This window comes from Sphaeramia orbicularis, chromosome 10 (assembly GCF_902148855.1).
Source record: "Sphaeramia orbicularis chromosome 10, fSphaOr1.1, whole genome shotgun sequence".
NCBI classification, from domain to species: Eukaryota; Metazoa; Chordata; class Actinopteri; order Kurtiformes; family Apogonidae; genus Sphaeramia; species Sphaeramia orbicularis.
The window spans coordinates 5236295-5260995 of NC_043966.1; the positions used below are offsets into that span (position 1 = coordinate 5236295).

At 41.4% G+C, this 24701-nt stretch overlaps 1 protein-coding gene across 4 annotated transcripts in view; it reads right to left on the minus strand.

The window, feature by feature from the left end:
• Positions 1-1553: 1553 nt before the first annotated feature.
• Positions 1554-24701, minus strand: part of glra1 (glycine receptor, alpha 1) — a 98816-nt gene continuing 75668 nt past the window's right edge. For 2 of the 4 annotated variants that reach the window (XM_030145417.1, XM_030145415.1), the window contains 3 exons: positions 12208-12422; positions 7649-7795; positions 1554-2158 (listed from right to left, as the gene is read on the minus strand). In XM_030145417.1, the coding sequence (XP_030001277.1) occupies positions 1871-2158; positions 7649-7795; positions 12208-12422 (650 nt within the window). In that variant the 3' untranslated portion in view covers positions 1554-1870. Of the gene's footprint in view, positions 2183-7648; positions 7796-12207; positions 12423-24701 lie in introns of all 4 variants that reach the window. The other 2 variants (XM_030145416.1, XM_030145414.1) reach the window with 1 other exon arrangement.

Below are 24701 nucleotides of genomic sequence, written 5' to 3' on the forward strand. Positions count from 1 at the left end.
GGATAATTTTTTGGGCTGTTCTCTTTTTTTATAGTGACTCTGTTTTTTTCTTACAGTGGATAATTTTTTTTTTTGTCTTTCCTCTTTTTTTCTTATAGTGGATAATTTTTTTGGGCTGTTCTCTTTTTTTTCTTATGGTGGATAATTTTTTTGGGCTGTTCTCTTTTTTTTCTTATAGTGGATAATTTTTGGGGCTGTTCTCTTTTTTTCTTATAGTGGATAATTTTTGGGGCTGTTCTCTTTTTTTTCTTATAGTGGATAATTTTTTGGGCTGTTGCACCTCTGGCCCACCATACCATGATCAGATGTTTGTCTGGAACCTGGACTTGGATGCTTTAGGGGCGTGGCCTATCCTCCACACCAGTAGGAAAATGGAAACAGCTGTTGAGTCCGAGCCCACACTGGTTTTAGGTTTGGTTCAGTTCGGATGGAACACCTACGACGGAAACACTGCTGATGGTGCGTGAAGAAGCACTTTGGGAACGTTGATGAAAGAGCAGAAAATGTCAAACATGTTTGAAAGCTTTGAGCTTGGAGCGTACGTCCGGCCCCTCCCACCGAAAAACACACCGGATGTTCGCAAACGCAGCGACATGGAGGAAAAACAAAATTGCATATTCTGATCTTTGCATAGAGAAGAAGAAGCGAAATGTAAGACCAAGAAACCGGCTGCTGCTGCAGCCTGACCCCGCCCCCTGCTAGCGCTACGTGGGGGCGTATGAACGTCAGGCCAATGAAACGCCGTCGCTACACATGATCGGCCTCGGTGTGGGTGGGACCAGCCTCGAGGCGTGGAAGCACTAATCGGACATCAGAGCCCGAGCAAAAAAACACAACGAGGAAGGAAACGGGGACGAGACTCCGCCCCTTCAAACACAAAACAAGCGCCTCCGTTTCCTCGGACGAAAACGACTTGATCACTTGGCACGAGAAAAAAACCCCAAAAACCAACGGATTCTGAATCTGAACCGAATGAAGACGGACGGACGCTGACCACAGACAGGACACGTTTGTCTCAGAATCGCTGTTCGTCCAGTGTTTTTTTCTTTGACTTTTTTCTTTTTTTTCTGTCCAGCCACATGATTCGGCAGAAAAACCTCAACAAAGAGTCTCAACAGTTGGAGGCAAAAGGGGGAGGGGCGGGGGGCGTGGCCAAGTGCTTGCAGTCAGTACACATTAGAAGCAGATCTAGAATATATAGAAGGTGTGATCCTTGCATGGCTGTGGTTCATGGAAGCACCGGTGGCTCCGCCTCCGTCCAAACGTCTGTCCGTTCTGTTGGTCCAAACGTCTGTCCGTTCTTTGTCCGTTCTATTGGTCCAACTCTTTCATCCTTTGGACACAATCCTCCTTTTTTTCCTTTAGAATAGATATGCGTATATTACACTGCCCCCCCCCCCCCGACATCACTGTTCCATATAGACCTACAGATCCATCTCCACAAAGAAAAGAACTGAAATCAAATCTAAGAGCCTTTACAAGTGCGTCTGCTCCAATTAGGCCCCTCCCACTCAGTAGTTAGGCCCCTCCCACTCAGTCGGTTGGAGGTTTCATCTTTTCATTTATATATTGCCACATTCATATATCATGCATTTGACTGCATTGCTATTGCACTGGTCTGGATTATCCAGGAGGTGTAAAAGAGCTGGGTCACAGGGTGGGGCTAGGGGCGGGGTCAGGGGGGGTGGAGTCAGGAGGGAAAACCAAGCGATAAATATGTGAAATAATGTCTGGAAGGGGCTTGGGGGGGGGGGGGGGGGGGGGGGCACACCGCCACAAAAAGCAACTTGAGAGAGTAAGAGGATGAAGGAGGAGGCGTGGTCGGTGGGAAAAGGGGGCGTGGTCTCCAGTGGTTCCTCCTCCTCCTCCTCTACTGCTTGTGGATGTCCTCGCTGCGGATGATCTTATAAATGATCCAGTAGAAAATGTTAAAAATGAGGAAGACGAGCGGGAAGGCCACGCGGGACACGGTGTCGATGCGTTTGGCTCGGCCGATGAACAGCTTCTTCATCTCCTCGATGCTCTTCTCGGGCGCCGCCGACGCCGATGGCGCGTTGTTGTTGTTGCCTTTGATGGCCATGCCGTCCTTGGTCTGGAGGCAGGCGGGGCCCATGCCGTAACCGGGGAAACTGAAGCGCCCGTCGCCCGTCTCATCCTCCTGCAACACAGGCCAAGACTCAGGCTGTTAGGAACCAGAGAAAGACGTTACTGTTGGAGATGATGGCATTACAGTTACAGTTACAGTTACAGTTACACCAGTCTAACCCTGTACCATCAGCTGTTTGTTCATATATTCATTCTAAAAACACCCTGAACATGTTGAACACCAGCTCACATCTGTTATTGATCAGTTGTCAAAGCAGAGTATTGGATCTGTTATTGATCTGGGACTTCATCTATATACGCAGACGACACCAAACTGTAGGTTAGTGTTGATGCAGCTGTAAAACACCCGGACTGTTCTGGTCACGTTCTGCTACATGTATTTAAGGTCTGGAATAAAAGCAGCTCAGACCACTGAAGACGGAACACCAGAACCTGAGGACCAGAACATCTGACACCAGAACCTGGGGACCGGAACATCTGACACCAGAACCTGAGGACCGGAACATCTGACACCAGAACCTGGGGACCGGAACATCTGACACCAGAACCTGAGGACCGGAACATCTATAGAACGTAGAACCGAACAGCAGAACTCGTACATGTGGACCGTCTGGAGGTCCGTTTGGTTCGGTTCTACACAGACCCATCCATGTTCAGCTGTTTGAGGCTGTGGTCTTATTATGGTCTGTATTAACAGTTGTCCCTAGTGATACTGGTTCTTCAGTTTTAGAACATGAACCCTAATGAGGCGGAGGGAACACGTTCTACCTGCGCTGGTTTCAGTTTATTAATCAGTATAAATAAAGGGTCATAAGTAGGGATGGGAATCCTAGTAGCTCGATTCCTTGGAATCGTTTGCCTGTTTAATGATTCTGCTTATCACTTCTGCCTTCGTTGTGCATGCGCAATGACATCACGTGTACGCTGCACTGTTTTAGTCAGAACGTAGCCAACATGGCGTTGAGGCAGAAATTCTAAAAAGAAAATCTAAAAAGACGACACCAGGTCCAGTTGAACACTGTCAAAGCTTCCATGTCTTCAAAAGGGTGGAATCCCTCCAATATCCTCAAACATTTGTCCACAGCATGTGAATCATTTATAGGAATGTCATGTATTTGGTACGTTACTTAGCGACGCTTGTGAATGTAGCGGCAGAGTGAACGCCGGGCCGGTTCCGGTGTGGGCAACAAACGTCGTAACTCCTCAAATACAAGTTTCCGAAGGTAAGAAGGGAAAGGAAATGAGGTGCACAACAACGGGAGACAAGCCGAGCCGAGTTGAACCGGTTCCACGTAGTAGAAGTGCGGCAATAGAGGAATTAGTAAAGAGTCTGTAGTTTCACTTCCGCTGTACGACCCTCCCCTGGACCGGGCCCAGCGTCATCTGTTACTATTACTTGTACATACTGTATATGTTATATTGTCTGTGCAAAGATGGAAATATAAAAGACAGTTCATGCAAACACACCCGTTTGTACTCGTTTATTCCCACACCCAATGAGAATCAATAAGAGAATCGATAAAGAATCGGATCGATAAGCAATATCAATAATGGAATTATTAAATTCTTAATGATTCCCATCCCTAGTCATAAGTGTTACCATGATGACCACAAACTGTTACCATGACAACCACCAACTCCACTTTCAATAATCCAACTAAACTAGTGCAGGCTCCACAAACACTCCTGTTTGACCTTTGACCCCAGATTGTGGTCACATTGTACATCCACGTCACATAAACATTGTCCATAAGCCCCGCCCCCATTCGACCACTGGGTGGCGTTCCATTTATACAGGCCCATGTCCCTGTTCTGTTGTCAAGTCCACACACACACACACACACACACAAACACAAAAACAAACACACACACACACACACACTCTGACCTCCTCATGTCCTTCAGTTCTGCTGGAGCCAAACTATTACTGATGGTCCATTTTATTCACCCTGTCATGTGATTAATGAGGAGGCAGCAGGGACGTGAGGAGGAGGTGCAATGAGGAGGAGGAAGAAGAAGAGGAGGAGGAGGAGAAGGAGGAGGAGGAGGAGGAGAAGGGGGAGAAGGAGGGGGAGGAGGAGAAGAAGAAGGAGGGGGAGGAGTAGAAGGAGGAGGAAGAAGAGGAGAAGGAGGAGGAAAAGGGAGAGAAGGAGGAGGAGAAGTGGGAGAAGGATGGGGAGAAGGAGGGGGAGGAGGAGAAGAAGAAGGAGGGGGAGGAGTAGAAGGAGGAGGAAGAAGAGGAGGAGGAGAAGGGGGAGAAGGAGGAGAAGAAGAAGAAGGAGGAGGAGAAAATATAATATAATATAGTGTGCGTGTGTCCTTCAGGTCATGTTCTTCATAATGTTGCATGAGGACCACATCAGACCACGTTAGACCACGTCAGACCACATTAGACCACATTAGACCACATCAGCTGTGTGCCTGGTCCAGATGCACCGCCTCAGCCTACCAGCAGGGGGGGGTGTGGCTCCATACCTCCTCCTCCTCCATCAGTCTCTCTGATGGTCCTGGTCTGTGTTTGTAATTAGTCGGTTCTTAGGACCAGGTGGACCAGGCGGACTGGGTGGACCAGCTGGACCAGGTGGACCAGGTGGACTTGGTCCGATCCAATCGGTGTTACTGATGGATCAATAAAGCATCAGCGCAGAAAACACAGAAATCAGCCCAACTGGGACTGAGCCAAGACCTGCAGCATCCTGCACCGCAAGACCAGGACCGGGTCCAATAAAGAACCAGCAGGTCCAGATCCAGAGGTAAAACCAGTCCAGAAACGGACCACGATCCGGTCCTACGGAGGCCCAGGAGGTCCAGATCCAAAGATAAAACCAGATCCACCAGGTCCTCCTCAGGTGCAGGGACCGGTCTCGGTCATATGACATCATAAGGAGGTCCACAGTGATCCAGATGGGTCCTTTTGACAGTCTTGGTCCAGATCTGTGACCTGAATCAAACCTGTCCCACATCCCTCAGACCTGCAGAGCTCCCATAATGCCCTGCTGTGAATCTGGTCCGGGTTTAGACCGACCCGGTCCGCTTTGGACCGACCCTACAGTGGATTTGTTTCCTGGTTCTGACGCCTCAAAACCTGAACACGTTTCCTTCAAGTCAAACACACTCATGCACGTGAAAGTACAGACGGTTCAGGTGGAGTCCATCACATCCTGGAAATACACGTCTGTGGTTTGTTTAGTTCCAGTTTTAAGGATGGACGTGAAAGTACACACATCAAACAGGCTTCGATCAGGAATTTAGGACCAGGGATTTGTTGTTTTCTTTGTTATTTCATTTGTTGTTTTATTTATTTCATTTGTTGTTTTCTTTGTTGTTTTCATTTATTGTTTTCTTTTTTCTTTCATTTGTTGTTTTCATTTGTTTTCTTTTTTCTTTCATTTGTTGTTTTCTCTTTCATTTGTTGTTTTCTTTGTTGTTTTCTTTTTTCTTTCATTTGTTTTCTTTGTTTTCTTTTTTGTTTTCATTTGTTGTTTCCTTTGTTGTTTTCTTTTTTCTTTCATTTGTTGTTTTCTTTGTTGTTTTCATTTGTTGTTTCCTTTGTTGTATTCTTTTTTCTTTCATTTGTTGTTTTCTTTGTTTTCTTTGTTGTTTTATCGTGGACCTTCATTCAGAGTCCATTGTGAATGGGCTTCAAGGAAAAACCTGCTCTGGTTTTGTTCTAAATTCACCACAGAAACAGACGTTACGTAAGCGCTGACCCTGAACGCAGCGCTCTGAGGACACAGACGCTCCCAAGGAATCATGGGAAACAGAGTCCAATAAGTGTGAAGACCAGACCTGGACCTGGATCCAGGCCTGGCTTCTTCTTCCTGAATACAAGCCCACAGAGCCAGATGTGGGTCACCGTCAGCCTGCGGTCCTGCCCCCCCCCCCCCCCCCCCCACTCATCATCAGAGGAGGGGGGCGGCGGTTTAACTGTGAGGGGGAGGGGTTGGTGTGTGATTCACCTGAAAGTGCAGCGGCAGCCGGACGCTAATCTAGCTCAGCACCAACCGTCACCGCTGAACGGGTTGAGGATTACAACAATAGGATTTAGGATTTAGACAGTTCGCATTTTTATAGATATATGTGTTTTTTCTCCAAACCTCCGTCAACGTGAACTGACAAATAAAACAGACGGAAAAACTAAATTTAACACAAAATATAAAAATATAACATATAATCTGTTCTTCCAGAATCAGAGCTTTTACTAAAGGAGGACAAAGACACATGTCCATCAGTCTGTGCCCATCTTTTTGTTTTCTGTATTTGTTTCTTATTTTCCTGTTTCTTCATCGTATTTGTCGTATTTTTTCTGTATTTGTTTCTTCCATCATCAGGTTCTCATGGTGTTTGTCACTCGTTGCTTTCATCTCTGACATAAACACAATAATGACATCTGTCAGTTCAGCTGCTTTAACTCAATCCTGGACCAGAACCAGGACCAGGACCAGACCCAGCTTTATTCTGTTTTTTATTATATACATTTACTCTGTGTCTCAAACTCGAGGCTCCGCCTACCCTTTGCTCCGTGGTTGAAGTCAAATCCAGATCGGACCGATCAGAAGGAGGCGGAGCACCCAAAGCGCCGCCTCCTAAACCCGCCCCTTCCTGTTTGACAGGACTGTTGGGTTCGTCCCGCAGATTCCTGCGTTTCTGCTTTGACGACAGATCGAACAGACGTTTGAGTTTATTTTTAAATCAAAAGGGTCATGTGACCAAACAGAACCCAGTAACAGACCCAGGTGCATTGTGGGTAACCTGCAAGACTGGGTTTTCAGGTGGGTTTGGGGATTTTCATTTCCTGTCCATTTGTACATCATCATCAATAATAATAATAATAATAATAATAATAATAATAATAATATTATTATTATTATTATTATTATTATTATATTATCAGCTCAAACAGCTGTTGTTTGTGATTCTTTGGTTCACTCATTTGTCTGTTGATCTAATTCAGTCACTGATGAAAACAAAGGAAATGAAAGTCCTGAACAGTTGGGTTTAGATCCAAGACTGGGTTCCATTTGGTCACAGATGAATTTTTGTTTTGTAAACGTTTTGTGAATGTGTCTTGTTTGTAAACATGTTTGTATTGTTTGTAAACATATTTGTTGTGTTTGCAAACATTTGTTTGTAAACATGGTTGTTGTGTTTGTGAACATATTTGTTTGTCTGCAAGCATATTTGTTTGTTTGTAAACATGTTTGTAAAAACATGTTTGTTTGTAAACATGTTTGTTTGTAAACATGTTTGTTTGTAAAACATCTCTGTTGTTTGTAAACATGTTTGTGAGCATGTTTGTTTTGTGAAACATGTCTGTGCTGTTTGTAAACAGGATTGTTTTTGTTTGTAAACATGTTTGTTTGGGGGGAAATCCTCTGTTTGTTTGTAAACAGTTGGTTTTGTTTGTAAATATGGCTGTGTTGTTTGTAAACAGGATTGGTTTTTTTGTTTGTAAACATGTTTGTTGGGGGGGTCCTCTGTTTGTAAACAGTTGGTTTTGTTTGTAAATATGTCTGTGTTGTTTGTAAACAGGTTTGTTTACCTTCATGTGTCGTCGCCTCCGTCTGAAGCGCAGCAGCTCCTTGTGTTGTCGAGCGATGAAGTTGACGGCGGCGTATTCCAACAGAGCAGAGAAGACGAAGAGCAGACAGACGGCCATCCAGATGTCAATGGCTTTGACGTAGGACACCTGAGGACGGACAGAGACAAGGATGGACCAGTGGACAGCCAACACACACACACACACACACACACTCAGATACACACACACATTCAGATATACACACTCAGATACACACACACACACACACACACACTCAGATATACACACTCAGATACACACACACACACACACACACACACTCAGATACACACACACATTCAGATATACACACTCAGATACACACACACACACACACTCAGATATACACACTCAGATACACACACACACACACACACACACACACTCAGATATACACACTCAGATACACACACACACACAAACACACATCCAATCCTCTATAAACACACGTTTGCTCAACTGTTGGAACATTCATAAACATAATTAAAACATGTTTCACACACAAGTTGTTTACAGTCTATTCTATTCTATTCTATTCTATTCTATTCTATTCTATTCTATTCTATTCTATTCTATACCTTTTTGGACTCAGCTGATGCTTTGTCTGTGTCTTTTCTCTGCTGACGTGATGCAGGAGGTCTCAGTGGCGTGTGGAAACCAACACGTGTGCGTGTGTGTATGTGCATGTGTGTGCATGTGTGTGTGCGTATGTGTGTGTGTGTTTTGTGAAGCTCAGCTGTGTTGTGTGATCATTATTGTGACAGCTGAACTGGAGAGGAATCACGGTTCACTTGTTCAATTTTTAGAGCGCATGAAGCACCTAATGTGTGTGTGTGTGTGTGTATATGTGTGTGTGTATACGTGTGTGTGTGTGTGTGTGTGTTTTATCTGTGTGTGTCAGTTGGATTACTGCTTCCTGGACATCATTACACAACTCCACCGCCTCACGCAAACTCCCACCGTTTTTCTGTCTCGTCTTAATCTGAAAATCCTTTGGAGGAAAAAGATCCTGTGGTTCCACAAATGGGTTTAGTCCAACTGGTCCAGGTCCACGTCCAGGTCCTTGTCCTTGTCCTTGTCCTAGTCCTAGTCCTAGTCCTAATCCTGGTCCTGGTCCTTTTCCTAATCCTAGGCCTAGTCCTGGTACTGATCCAGGTCCTGGCTGATCCTAGTCCTAGTCCTGGTCCAGGTCCAGGTCCAGGTCCAGATCCTGGTCCAGGTCCCATTAACATCTGCCTTTGACCCACATCCTCACCCTTTCATCCTCTCATCCTGGTCCCATTTATTATTCGTCCTCTGTTCATCTACCTTCATCCTTTTATTTTCTATGTGTCGATGCATCAACATTGGATGAATGTTTCACTGTTCATCCATCCATTCATCCATCTGTTCATTCATTCACCCTTTCATCTATTCATCCATTCATTCATCCTGTCATTCATCCATCCATCCATTCTGTCTGTCATTCATCCATCAATTCACCCATCCTGTTATTCATTCATTCACTCATTCATTCATTCATTCATTCATTCATCTATCCCTCCATTCAGCCATCCTGTCATTCACTGATTCATCCATTCATTCATCCATCCTGTCATACACTCATTCATTCATTCATCATGTCATTCAGCTATCATTTAATTCATTCATTCACCCATCCATCCATCATGTCATGTCATTCATTCATCATTTCATTGATTCATTTGTCTATTCATTCATTTATCTTTCATCATTTCATCCATCCATCCATCCATCCATCCATCCATCCATCCACCCATCTATTCATTCATTCACTCATTTTATTCATTCATTCATTCATCCTCTCATACTTTTCAGTCTCTTTCAGTTTCTATCTGGTTTCATTTGTCATTTATCTTCTGTCGTTCATTCATGGTGTCATTTTCATTCATGTGTTCATTCCATCCATCTCCTGCACCTTCAACCTTCTCATGGTTTTGGATCCAGATTCACATTCATCTGTTTTTTTATCTGGTTTATGAACAGATTCACTTTTATCTGGGTTTGTTCAGTTTGATCAGAAAACCACATCTGAGTCTAAAACACTCAACTGTGGACAAATCTGATCATTTTAAGTCAGTTACTGTCTTTAAAACTTTTGATGGAAATCAGAGAAAACACCAGGACTTTTTCCATCTTTATTGGACTGTTGCAGTGTTGCACTTGTGTCTTTTTCATTGGATTGAAGGGGTTTTGTTGCTTGTTTTGTGTATAAATCCTCATATATTCATGTTTTTTCTGTTGTTTTTGGCTTTGATCTAAATTCATAAATCAGTTCAGTTCCTGGTTAAACCTGATTTTTCTGGATGTTCACCATGAATCCTCCAAACCTCCATCCTCCCACCTCCTCCATTATCCATGATGCCTTCGCTGTCCTCCGCTCAGTCTGTTTGTTCAGGCGCTGTCAACATCTGCAGGTCTGATTAAACATGCAGGTCCAGGCCCGAGGCGGATCAGGTCTACACCAGGTCCGACACAGTCCCACGTGGTTTCACACCACGGAAAAACCAGCCAACATTCATCCTGGATCTGCTCAGTTAAATCTACCCGTTTATTCTCTCACATCTGACACCAGCTGATGTTTATTTCTTTTTGTTTCTTTTTGATGACAGTTGCTCAATGTTTGTCCATTAAAATCACACATGAACATTCTGCTCATTTTTACTGATACTGTTTCTCATCCTTTCATCTTTCATCCTCTCACCCTTTCATCCTCTCACCCTTTCATCCTGTCATCCTGTCATCCTTTCATCCTCATCCTCTAATCCTTTCATCCTCGCATCTGTTCATCCTCTCATCCTCTCACCCTTTCATCCTCTCATCCTTTCATCCTGTCATCCTTTCATCCTCATCCTTTAATCCTTTCATCCTCGCATCTGTTCATCCTCTCATCCTCTCACCCTTTCATCCTCTCATCCTTTCATCCTGTCATCCTTTCATCCTCATCCTTTAATCCTTTCATCCTCGCATCTGTTCATCCTCTCATCCTCTCACCCTTTCATCCTCTCATCCTTTCATCCTGTCATCCTTTCATCCGTTCATCTTTTCACCCTTTATACCTCTCATCTTCTCATCCTTTCATCCTCTCATCCTTTCATCCATTCATCTTTTCACCCTTTATACCTCTCATCTTCTCATCCTCTCATCCTTTCATCCTGTCATCCTTTCATCCGTTCATCTTTTCACCCTTTATACCTCTCATCTTCTCATCGTTTCATCCTCTCATCCTTTCATCCATTCATCTTTTCATCCTCATCCTTTCATCCTCTCATCCCTTCACCTTCTCATCCTTTCATCCAAGTCACAATAAAATTGCTAGAGTGAAATATATCACTTTCATATCAAGCCGACGTTGACAAAGACGAAAACGAAGAGAATTTTATCCATAATTTTTGTCCGTTTTAGTTAGTTTTGTAAGTACACAATACAGTTTCAGTTAGTTATGTTTTTTTCTTTTAAAAATAGTTTTTATTTATTTCAGTTAACGAAAATGTTTTTTCAATTGTAGTTTTTTTCATTTCGTTACACTGTAAAAAAAACCACAAAAACAAAAAAACCCCAGTAATATTCCGGCAGCTGGGGCGCCAAAAAAAAACTGTAAAATAACAGAAAATAACCATCTCATAAAAATACAGTAATTTTCCATAAGTTAAATAGTTCTTTGCCCTAACTTTAAATGAGATTTTGTTTGTTTTTTTTTTACTTTTTAATGTTTAATAAAGAATATTTACATGTACTAAAACAATCAAATTACCTATATATATATATATATATATGTAAATAATTTTCAGTGAGACTCAGTTGTCCAATCCACTGATAAAAACTGTATTTGGACAGTTTATCAGTGCTTATACATGTTCTACATTCACAAAAATACATTTATTCAACATTTTTGTTGTGAAACCTCCTGTAATTACACAAGATATTTGTCAATTAACAAACAAGTCTGGTTAAACTTACAGAACAAATACTTCTTTTAGGGTTAATTGTCAGTAATTTTATCTTGTTTTATTTATTTATTTCTTTATTTTACAGTATTAAACTTTAAATTAACAGTTTAATCTCATAAATAGAAAAGAAATATTTGTGAAATTACGATACATTCGCAAATGTATTTTAACTGTATTTTTCTTTGAGAAAAGAAAAAAAATTCTTTTAAAAAATTGAAATTTTATGGTTATTCACAGTTACAGTTTTTTCATGTTATTTTTACATTTGACATGTAAAATCACAGTCTACTTTTGGAATTTCATTGATATTTTCCTGTATCTTAAAAATACAGGAAAAATCTGTAAAATAAACAGTGAAAATTCTGTTAAATTACAGATTTTTTTTTTTTTTACAGTGTACAATAATAACCTTGTTCTAAACACTGAATAAAAACAGCGTTAATCTGAATCAGTGACCTTCGAACTAACGAGTGAGTCTGAACCCAAACCCTGATCTCCATCTGATGTTTATTTGTGTGTGAGATGACGGGGCAGCGTGTGATTGGCCGTCACCTTGGGCAGCGACGCCCTGGAGCCGGAGCTCTGCGTGGTCATGGTCAGCACCGTGGTGATGCCCAGACCCACCCGGGCCGGAGCGGCGTCCATGTTGATCCAGAAGGAGACCCAGGACAGGATGACGATGAGCAAGGACGGGATGTACATCTGGATCAGGTAGTAGCCCATCTGACGCTCCAGGTGGAAGCGGGCCTCGATACAGGTGAATTTACCTGAGGACACACAGAGCAGGAGGGTTAACGGACAGGGCAGGGGGAGGGGCCTAAAACACAGGAAACACAGAGCAGGAGGGTTAACGGACAGGGCAGGGGGAGGGGCCTAAAACACAGGAAACACAGAGCAGGAGGGTTAACGGACAGGGCAGGGGGAGGGGCCTAAAACACAGGAAACACAGAGCAGGAGGGTTAACGGACAGGGCAGGGGGAGGGGCCTAAAACACAGACTCAGAAGGTGATCAAACTAATAAAGACATGGAATTATTTTCAACATTTTAAACAGACATTTTCATTTCAACAAGAGGATATTTTTATGGACGAGTCCAGTTTCAACGATGGAAAGAAGAAGACTAATTCACCTCCGACAAATGTTAATGAAGTTTAGTAAGTAAGTTTGTGCGTTTGTTTGTGTGTTTGTGTATTTGTTTTGTGTGTTTGTGTATTTGTATGTTTGTTTTTTTGTGTGTTTGTGTGTTGGTTTCTCTAGTTGTTGGTTCATCTCTCTGTTTGTGTTTGTTTGTGTATTTGTGTGTTTGTTTTTGTGTGTTTGTTTGTGTATTTGTGTGTTTGTTTTTGTGTGTTTGTTTGTGTATTTGTGTGTTTGTTTTTTGTGTTGGTTTGCGTGTTTGTATGTTGGTTTCTCTAGTTGTTGGTTCATCTCTCTGTTTGTGTTTGTTTGTGTATTTGTGTGTTTGTTTTTGTGTGTTTGTTTGTGTATTTGTGTGTTTGTTTTTTGTGTTGGTTTGTGTGTTTGTATGTTGGTTTCTCTAGTTGTTGGTTCATCTCTCTGTTTGTGTTTGTTTGTGTATTTGTGTGTTTGTTTTTGTGTGTTTGTTTGTGTATTTGTGTGTTTGTTTTTTGTGTTGGTTTGTGTGTTTGTATGTTGGTTTCTCTAGTTGTTGGCTCATCTCTCTTTTTGTATTTGTGTATTTGTGTTTTAATGTGTTTGTGTTTTTTGTGTTTGTGTATTTGTGTGTTTGTTTGTTTTTTGTGTGTTTATGTGTTGGTTTCTCCAGTTGTCTGTTCATCTCTCTCTGTGTTTGTTTGTGTATTTGTGTGTTGTTTTTTTGTGTGTTGGTTTTTGTGTGTTTGTTCATTTCTCTGTTTGCGTTTGTAAGTGTGTTTGTTTTTGTGTGTTTGTTTGTTTTTGTGTGTTTGTGTATTTGTTTTTTTTGTGAGTTTGTGTCTTGGTTTCTCTAGTTGTCGGTTCATCTCTCTGTTTGTGTGTGTTTGTGTGTATTTGTGTGTTGGTTTCTCTAGTTGTTGATTCATCTCTCCTTTTGTTTTTGTTTGTTTTTTGTGTGTTTGTTTGTGTATTTGTGTGTTGTCTTTTTGTGTGCTGGTTTCTCCAGTTGTCTGTTCATCTGTTTGTCTACTTTAAAGTGTGTGATGTGTTGTTGTAACGCTGCCGTTAGCTCTGTTAGTCCTTGCAAAGAAACAGTGGATGTTTACGCTGGCAGCGAGCTGTTGTCAAAGACGTGGGGGGGGTCGGCCTCGTCGCTCTGCTTCACTACACAACGCAAATCTGAGCAAACACAGTCCAGGTGAAGAATAAACCAACACACAAAGAGAATGTAGAGCACACGTCCTTTCTTTACAGACAGTACAGTAGCACTGCTAACACGTGTCCTTTCTTTACAGACAGTACAGTAGCACCGCTAACACGTGTCCTTTATTTACAGACAGTACAGTAGCACTGCTAACACGTGTCCTTTATTTACAGACAGTACAGTAGCACCGCTAACACGTGTCCTTTCTTTACAGACAGTACAGTAGCACCGCTAACACGTGTCCTTTATTTACAGACAGTATAGTAGCACTGCTAACACGTGTCCTTTATTTACAGACAGTACAGTAGCACTGCTAACACGTGTCCTTTATTTACAGACAGTACAGTAGCACCGCTAACACGTGTCTCTTATTTAAAGACAGTAATGTGGCACCGCTAACAGGTGTCCCTTATTTAAAGACAGTAATGTAGCACCGCTAACAGGTGTCCCTTATCTACAGACAGTAATGTAGCACCGCTAACACGTGTCCCTTATCTACAGACAGTACAGTAGCACCGCTAACACGTGTCCTTTATTTACAGACAGTACAGTAGCACCGCTAACACGTGTTTCTTATTTAAAGACAGTAATGTGGCACCGCTAACACGTGTCCCTTATCTACAGACAGTACAGTAGCACCGCTAACACGTGTCCTTTATTTACAGATAGTACAGTAGCACCGCTAACACGTGTCTCTTATTTAAAGACAGTAATGTGGCACCGCTAACAGGTGTTCCTTATTTAAAGACAGTAATGTAGCACCGCTAACACGTGTCCCTTATCTACAGACAGTACAGTAGCACCGCTAACACGTGTCCCTTATCTACAGACAGTACAGTAGCACCGCTAACACATGTCCCTTATTTACAGACAGTAATGTAGCACCGCTAACACGTGTCCTTTATTTACAGACAGTACAGTAGCACCAGAAAAATGCGATGTCTGGGACTAATTTTTCCAATTTCGACTTTTTCCCACATGTTATATTGCGTGCCAAATTTGGTGAGTTTTTGAGCATGTTTAGGGGGTCAAAATCCAGTTCAAAGTGGCGGCGGAAAAATAATAAAAAACAAATGAAAAACAACAGGGGCCTTGCCTCTTGCCCTCTGGGCTCGGTCCCTAAAAATTCAGAAGCAAAAAATTCTGATCACACATCCTGTACACCAAGGATAAGCAATCGATTCTGTCTCAAGTCAAACCGTCAGCCAGCCAATCGAGTTACGTTAGGTTGGTCATGTGACACCGATGCAGGAAGACAGTCAGCACAGATGTGTGATCTGAAGTTTTTGCATCTAAATTTTTTGCTTCTGAATTTTTTTGCATCTGAATTTTTTGCATCTGAATTTTTTTTATTCTAAATTTATAAACATAGATGTATTCAGAGACAAAAAATTGAGATACTTAATTTCAGTGCAAAAAAAATTCAGTGCTAGAAATTCAATGGCTTTTATAATTCAAAATCTGATGAGACAGATTTACTTCCAGTTTGAACACCTGAGGTCGATTTCGTCAGATCTTTTCTGATCTGCCTCCACCTGAGACTCAAATTGATCTATGTGATTATTTGTCGTAATCGTACTGTCACATGTTGTCGCAGAAATGACAAAAAAGCCCAGTTCAGTGGTTTCCAGCTGATAGCTTCACTGGAAAAAGGGTTTTTTGTGTGAGATTTTGTGCGTTCTCTGAGCTCAGTTTTGGTCTCCACCGACTCCAATTTTGGATCTGAGACAAAAAGGTCCAATTTGAAAGAAAAACTTTAGAAATTTTGGAAAAAAAAAGACCAAGTTTTGTGCCTTTGAGGTGGCCATGTTTACATATTTTAACAGAAAATGTCCACTTAGTGTTAATGGAAACATTTTCTTAAGTACATTTTGACATATTTAACATTTTATATTTCTGTTTTCCTTCTTATTCGTCCCTTCCCTCCTCCCTGTATTTCTTTTTCTTCTTCTTGTTCTTCTGTTTCTTTTTTCCTGCTTCTTCTCCTCCTCCTCCTTCTCCTCCCCCCCCTCCTTCTTCTTTTTCTTCTTCTTCTTTTCCTCCTCCTCCTCCTCCTTTTTCTTCTCCTCCTCCTTCTTCTTCTTCTCCTCCTCCTCCTTCTTCTTCTCCACCTCCTCCTCCTTCTTCTTCTTCTTCATTATCGTGCACACGCTTCACTACTTCCCACTCGAGCATTAACAGAGAATTAAGGTGTCGTTTGGATCAGATTTATGAGCCATCGTCCGCTGAGGCTCCTCCCCCTCCCCCCGCTCCGCCTCCGCCGGTGCTGCTTTATTTCTTTCCATCCTCTACACAAAGTAAAGGCCACGCTGGAAATACTAATTACGGTTTGTGCTGCATTGCAGAGCCTTTGTTTTTTGGCTGGAGGTTTGTCTGAGTGTTGAGGTGAAACCGAAACGCCTCTGACGGCGGCGAATCCTCCTGTTCAGCCCGTGGTTCTGAACAGGTGGTTGAATAAATGTTCAACCTGAAACTGTTGAACCGTTTTCCTCATGTTGTGTCTGTTACCGGGGGTCGGTTCAGTCGTCCTGGAAATGAGCAGGATCTGAGGAGTCACCCTCACCTGGACCTGCAGGACCTGAAGGACCTGCTGGATCTGAAGGACCTACTGTACCTGAAGGACCTGCTGGATCTGAAGGACCTGCTGGACCTGAAGAACCTGCAGGACCTGAAGGATCTGAAGGACCTGCAGGGCTGCCTGGACCTGCAGGACCTGCTGAACCTGAAGGAGCTGCAGCAGAGTCATGTATTTTCCAGACACAGATAGTTTATCTGATGCAGCAACCCCCCCCCCGATCCAACCCCCACAGGCGATAGGACCGTGAATAATTTCAATCTTCTTATCAGATGGAAAATATGGACAGCACTTAAAAGCTCTGAAGTGTATCACAGCCATAAATCAAGTCCAACCTCATCGACCCCGCCTTCCTCCAACACCCCCCCCCCCCCCCCCCCCCCCCCCACATCTCTTCTCTCCTTCCTGTCCATCCCCCTCTCCTTCCTCGTTTTTCTTCATCCTCCCGTCCTCTCCTGGTTTTGGGCTGGGTCTAATTGATGGGGCTGCCTCCCATTGATCGTCTTTGATTAAATGGATGGGCGTCCATCTGGGCTAACATTACAGCTAACAAACAAACAGGGACACGTGTTAGCGGTGCTACTGTACTGTCTGTAGATAAGGGACATGTGTTAGCGGTGCTACTGTACTGTCTGTAAATAAAGGACACGTGTTAGCGGTGCTACTGTACTGTCTGTAAATAAAGGACACGTGTTAGCGGTGCTACTGTACTGTCTGTAAATAACAGACGTGTTAGCGGTGCTACTGTACTGTCTGTAAATAAAGGACATGTGTTAGCGGTGCTACTGTACTGTCTGTAAATAAAGGACACGTGTTAGCGGTGCTACTGTACTGTCTGTAAATAACAGACGTGTTAGCGGTGCTACTGTACTGTCTGTAAATAAAGGACACGTGTTAGCGGTGCTACTGTACTGTCTGTAAATAACGGACATGTTAGCGGTGCTACTGTACTGTCTGTAGATAAGGGACATGTGTTAGCGGTGCTACTGTACTGTCTGTAAAAGGACACGAGTTAGCGGTGCTATATTACTGTCTGTAAATAAAGGACACAATTTTTAATTAATTTTTACATTTTATCAAATTTTTCACCAGACCTGACATATATCCATATGTTCAGAAAACTCTCCCCAACTGTCCTGTGCAAAAATTTTTGAGATAGGATGTACGGTTATGGATTTATTAAAATGTGTTCGTTTTTATGTCTTTTTCACTTTAAACTGCCATTTCACCCCCTCAACATGCTCAGAAACTCACCAAATTTGGCAGATATGTCATGTCTGGTGAATACTTTCATAAAATATCAAAATTTACCCCTTAGGTGACAAAATGCGCTCTGTAGCACCACCTACACATACAAAATTGCCCCTAGCGGCCAGTAGGAATGTCATACAGACATGAAACCAACGCCAAAATGTTGGTCTCATCGAGTCCGAAAAATCATACACTCACACCTGTGAGCTAAATCCAACAGGAAGTTGGCAATCTGCCTCTGAATGTATTCTAACATCAAAGAAATAACAGGACAAGACTCATTCCACCATCACTGCTTATTCAGTTCAAACTTTATTGACAGATTTTATACGTTAATACGCTCAGGAAGACTCTGTGCTTTCCTCTAATCCAAGAATTTTTGAGATAGGATGTATGGTTATGGATTAATTGCAGTTTGTTTCAGAGTATAGCTGTCTGCATCTGTCAGAGACTGTCTGACTTAACGAGGTGCACATTCTTCGCATTCTGAGCACAGAGGCAGGAAATGGAATTCTGAAAGCTGATTGGCTGAATCTTTTCCTGTGGAATGCATACAATGAAACCACCAGGTGGTGCTCTAAGACCATGAACAAACAGTCAGATTCCTAGTTTGACTTTTGCCTTCCCATAAAAATTTTATATATATATATATATATATATATATATATATATATATATATATATATATATATGTCAAAAATAATATATAAATAAAAGTAGAATAAAAATGAAGACATGGTAAAAATGTGAATGGTATACACACACACACACAGTAGAGTTTTCAAAATAAAAGCCTCATTAAAAGGTGATGGTGGTTTCAGCAGAAAGGTACAGGTGTTCTGTAGGGATGAGGTGGGTGGGAGCTGGTGTCAGGATGGAGAGGTGTGGGTGGAGCTGAGGTGCTGACGGTCACAGGAGGCGGAACGCCTGGTGTGAGGTCCCGCCCAACGCTGCTTGCAGCTTTAATTTCCAATTGAATTTGTTTGCATCTGAATTTTTTTGCTTCTGTGTCAGTGTGTGTTCAGATTGTGTGTCAGTGTGTGTTCAGATTGTGTGTCTGTGCGTGTTCAGATTGTGTCTGTGCGTGTTCAGATTGTGTGTCTGTTCAGATTGTGTCTGTGCGTGTTCAGATTGTGTCTGTGTGTGTTCAGATTGTGTGTCTGTGCGTGTTCAGATTGTGTCTGTGTGTGTTCAGATTGTGTGTCTGTGCGTGTTCAGATTGTGTGTCTGTGCGTGTTCAGATTGTGTGTCTGTGTGTGTTCAGATTGTGTGTCTGTGTGTGTTCAGACTGTGTCTGTGTGTGTTCAGATTGTGTGTCTGTGCGTGTTCAGATTGTGTGTCTGTGTGTGTTCAGACTGTGTCTGTGCGTGTTCAGATTGTGTGTCTGCGTGTGTTCAGATTGTGTGTCTGTGTGTGTTCAGATTGTGTGTCAGTGCACAGTCCTGTCAAGGTTTCTCATCTGGAGGCGGGTCATTCATCTCCACGGCGACGACAGCAGACGCCGACCTCTGAATGAGTGATGGCTGCAAAAGTGAAGTAATCAGCTGCAGCCACAACAACACACAACGGACGCACAAAGACACACAACGACACACAACAACACACAACAGTCACCCAGACAAACAGTGGGAACAGGCTTTCATCTGGACTGGTGTCGGATCAGCTGATGGTCTATGAGTTTGGTTTAAGATGGAAACTGTTCAAGTTTGACTGAAGATGAAAAAAACATGAGAACACGACCATCAGCTTCAGAACTGAAACTGAAACTGAACACATTTAAGAGGTGTATTCAGCGCAGAGGAGAACGGTGGAACCGTAGGGTTCTATACAGGTACTGTTTGGTTCTGTACAGGTACTGTTTGGTTCTATACAGGTGCTGTTTGGTTCTATACAGGTGCTGTTTGGTTCTGTACAGGTACTGTTTGGTTCTGTACAGGTACTGTTTGGTTCTATACAGGTGCTGTTTGGTTCTATACAGGTGCTGTTTGGTTCTGTACAGGTACTGTTTGGTTCTGTACAGGTGCTGTTTGGTTCTGTACAGGTGCTGTTTGGTTCTGTACAGGTGCTGTTTGGTTCTATACAGGTGCTGTTTGGTTCTGTACAGGTGCTGTTTGGTTCTATACAGGTGCTGTTTGGTTCTGTACAGGTACTGTTTGGTTCTATACAGGTGCTGTTTGGTTCTGTACAGGTGCTGTTTGGTTCTGTACAGGTACTGTTTGGTTCTATACAGGTGCTGTTTGGTTCTGCACAGGTACTGTTTGGTTCTATACAGGTGCTGTTTGGTTCTGTACAGGTGCTGTTTGGTTCTGTACAGGTACTGTTTGGTTCTATACAGGTGCTGTTTGGTTCTGTACAGGTACTGTTTGGTTCTATACAGGTGCTGTTTGGTTCTGTACAGGTACTGTTTGGTTCTGTACAGGTGCTGTTTGGTTCTGTACAGGTACTGTTTGGTTCTATACAGGTGCTGTTTGGTTCTGTACAGGTACTGTTTGGTTCTGTACAGGTGCTGTTTGGTTCTGTACAGGTACTGTTTGGTTCTATACAGGTGCTGTTTGGTTCTGTACAGGTACTGTTTGGTTCTGTACAGGTACTGTTTGGTTCTATACAGGTGCTGTTTGGTTCTATACAGGTGCTGTTTGATTCTGTACAGGTGCTGTTTGGTTCTGTACAGGTGCTGTTTGGTTCTATACAGGTACTGTTTGGTTCTATACAGGTACTGTTTGGTTCTGTACAGGTGCTGTTTGGTTCTATACAGGTGCTGTTTGGTTCTGTACAGGTACTGTTTGGTTCTGTACAGGTACTGTTTGGTTCTATACAGGTGCTGTTTGGTTCTGTACAGGTACTGTTTGGTTCTATACAGGTACTGTTTGGTTCTGTACAGGTACTGTTTGGTTCTATACAGGTACTGTTTGGTTCTATACAGGTACTGTTTGGTTCTGTACAGGTACTGTTTTCCACTGTTTTCTCTCATTATTTCTCTTCCTTCAGTCATTATCACTTCACTTCCTTTTCTTCTCATCCATCCGTTTCTTCATCCCTTCCTCCTCTTCGTCCTCCTCCTGTCTTAAATTCAGGTGTCTCTCCATCTTCTTCCATCCATAGATCAGACTTGTCTTTCGGAGTTCTTCTCTCAGAGTTCTTCTTTCTCCCCTCTTCTTTCAGAGTTCTTCTCTCAGAGTTCTTCTTTCTCCCCTCTTCTTTCGGAGTTCTTCTCTCAGAGTTCTTCTTTCTCCCCTCTTCTTTCAGAGTTCTTCTCTCAGAGTTCTTCTTTCTCCCCTCTTCTTTCAGAGTTCTTCTGTCAGAGTTCCTCTCCAGCCCACGTTGTTTTGTCCTGCTCTCTGACTCACCTCGTCTCTGAGTTTCTGTGACACTGGTTGGAAATATTCGGCTCATCCTCGGCTCCATTTCACTCCATTATTTCCACTTTTTGCACATTCACATCCAGGCACAGTTCTGACTCACACTGCATTCCAGTGACTTGGTTGTGATTCATTTGGACTTTGTGCTCTGTTTTCTGCTCCTATCTTCCATCTCCGCTCTAGTTTTACCTTTATTTGATTCGTTTATCCAAGACGGAAATAAATATGAAACATATGGAATCACAGAATAAAACCGACACGACAGGAAAAAACACAAACTTCTCTGTTCAAATATTCATCCTAATACAGGATCAAACACACATTAATAATGAATATTTTCAGTATCAGTCATTATTCTGTTGTTTCTATGAATCCAGAGATGATTCATTAGAAAACCACAGTAAAAAAAAAATCTGTAATTTAACAGAATTTTCACTGTTTATTTTACAGATTTTTCCTGTATTTTTAAGATACAGGAAAATATCAATGAAATTCCAAAAATAGACTGTGATTTTACATGTCAAATGTAAAATAACATGAAAAAACTGTAACTGTGAATGACCATAAAATTTCCATTTTTTTAATCAAAATTTTTTCTTTTTTCACAGAAAAGTACAGTTAAAATACATTTGCAAATGTACCATAATTTCACAAATATTTCTTTTCTATATATGAGATTAAACTGTTAATTTAAAGTTTAATACTGTAAAAAATAAATAAATAAAATTAGATAAAATTACTGACAATTAACCGTAAAAGAAGTATTTGTTCTGTAAGTTTAACACGACTTGTTTATTAATTGACAAATATCTTGTGTCATTACAGGAGGTTTCACAACAAAAATGTTGAATAAATGTATTTTTGTGAATGTAGAACATGTATAAGCACTGATAAACTGTCCAAATACAGTTTTTATCAGTGGATTGGACAACTGAGTCTCATTGAAAATTATTTATATATTTATTTATAGGTAATTTCATTGTTTTAATACATGACAATATTCTTTATTAAACATTAAAAAGTAAAAAAAAAAAAAAATGCAAAATCTCATGTAAGTTAGGGCAAAAAACTGTATTTTGATTATGGAAAATTACTGTATGTTTATGAGATGGTTATTTTCCATTATTTTACAGTATTTTTTCAGTGCCCCAGCTGCCAGAATATTACTGTTTTTTTACATGTTTTTTTTTTTTTTTTTTTACAGGGTACAGTAAAAAAACACTCATATTTTATTGGATTTCATTGAAAATGTGCTTTTTTTTCAGTCGAGTTCACGTTATTTGATGATTTTTTTTTTTGTTTCAGATTTAGACAAAAATCACATGGTTCTTTGTCTGTTTTATGGAATAAAAATAAAATACACCAGAGAGAATGAACAGAAGTTTAGAAAAGGCAGATGAATCGTATAGGATTTAAAAAATATTGACTATACAAGTTAAAGTGGTGCATTAAGGGGCTCAGACTGACCAACATGAACCGTCACCAGATGGAAAACCAAACATAAACAGACATTTATTTGACGTCTTATGAATTATATGCAAAGACTAGAGATTAGAAGATTTACAGCCAAACGACCATGGACGGAGGTTTGGGTTGGATCGTTTCCTGTTTTCTGGTGAATTTTATTAACTCTTTAAGGACTCACATTAGAGCAGGCCCAGGTTCATTTATGGCGTTTTTGCAATAAAAGTGTCAGAAAATGTTGTTTTTGCCAATTAGTTTTCACCTTGTTTCACAAAGAACTCAATATGTGTCCATTAATTATCATTATTATCTGTAATAAATGCTTACAACAGTGTTATAGTAAAAAAAAAAAAAAAAAAAAGATAATAATAATAATAACAATAATAATAATCCTATTTATGGTGAAAAACAACAGTAAATGTTCCATTCTATTGTATTTGTTCAGTCCTACATCAGCCCCAGTTTGACTCACAGGGTTTCACACAATGAGCTGAATATGAAAACAATCGACCGTCAGTGATGATAATGAAACTTTATGAGATGATAGAAATAAACTAGAAGCACTCAGAGAGCGCAGACCTCCGCCAAGGCTGATCAGTGCCCCCCCCCCCACGGGCCCCCCCACCCCCGATCACCACCAAAATTTAATCATTTCTTCCTTATCCCATTTCCAACAAACCCTGAAAATTTCATCCAAATCTGTCCATAACTTTTTGAGTTATGTTGCACACTAACGGACAGACAAACAAACAAACAAACGGACAGACAGACAAACAAACAGACAAACAAACAGACAAACGGACAAACAGACAAACAGACAGATAAACAAACCCTGGCAAAAACATAACCTCCTTGGCGGAGGTAACCATGTGTTTTCCACCTGTTGATCCATTGTAGTTGTTCTAGATCATTGTGTGTCCAGGTTCTAATGGTACTAAAAGCAGGTTCTAATGGTACCAAATACAGGTTCTAATGGGATCAAATACAGGTTCTAACAAAAGGCAGGTTCTAATGGTACCAAATACAGGTTCTAATAGGATCAAATACAGGTTCTAACAAAAGGCAGGTTCTAATGGGATCAAATACAGGTTCTAATAGGATCAAATACAGGTTCTAACAAAAGGCAGGTTCTAATGGGATCAAATACAGGTTCTAATAGGATCAAATACAGGTTCTAACAAAAGGCAGGTTCTAATGGGATCAAATACAGGTTCTAATAGGATCAAATACAGGTTCTAACAAAAGGCAGGTTCTAATAGGATCAAATACAGGTTCTAATAGGATCAAATACAGGTTCTAACAAAAGGCAGGTTCTAATAGGATCAAATACAGGTTCTAATAGGATCAAATACAGGTTCTAACAAAAGGCAGGTTCTAATGGGATCAAATACAGGTTCTAATGGGACAAAAGGCAGGTTCTCATGGTACAAATAAAGGTTCTAATGGGACAAAAGGCAGTTTCTAATGGTACCAAATACAGGTTCCAATGGGATCAAATACAGGTTCTAACAAAAGGCAGGTTCTAATGGGATCAAATACAGGTTCTAACAAAAGGCAGGTTCTAATGGGATCAAATACAGGTTCTAATAGGATCAAATACAGGTTCTAACAAAAGGCAGGTTCTAATAGGATCAAATACAGGTTCTAATAGGATCAAATACAGGTTCTAACAAAAGGCAGGTTCTAATGGGATCAAATACAGGTTCTAATGGGACAAAAGGCAGGTTCTCATGGTACAAATAAAGGTTCTAATGGGACAAAAGGCAGTTTCTAATGGTACCAAATACAGGTTCTAATGGGATCAAATACAGGTTCTAACAAAAGGCAGGTTCTAATGGGATCAAATACAGGTTCTAATAGGATCAAATACAGGTTCTAACAAAAGGCAGGTTCTAATAGGATCAAATACAGGTTCTAATAGGATCAAATACAGGTTCTAACAAAAGGCAGGTTCTAATGGGATCAAATACAGGTTCTAATGGGACAAAAGGCAGGTTCTCATGGTACAAATAAAGGTTCTAATGGGACAAAAGGCAGTTTCTAATGGTACCAAATACAGGTTCTAATGGGATCAAAT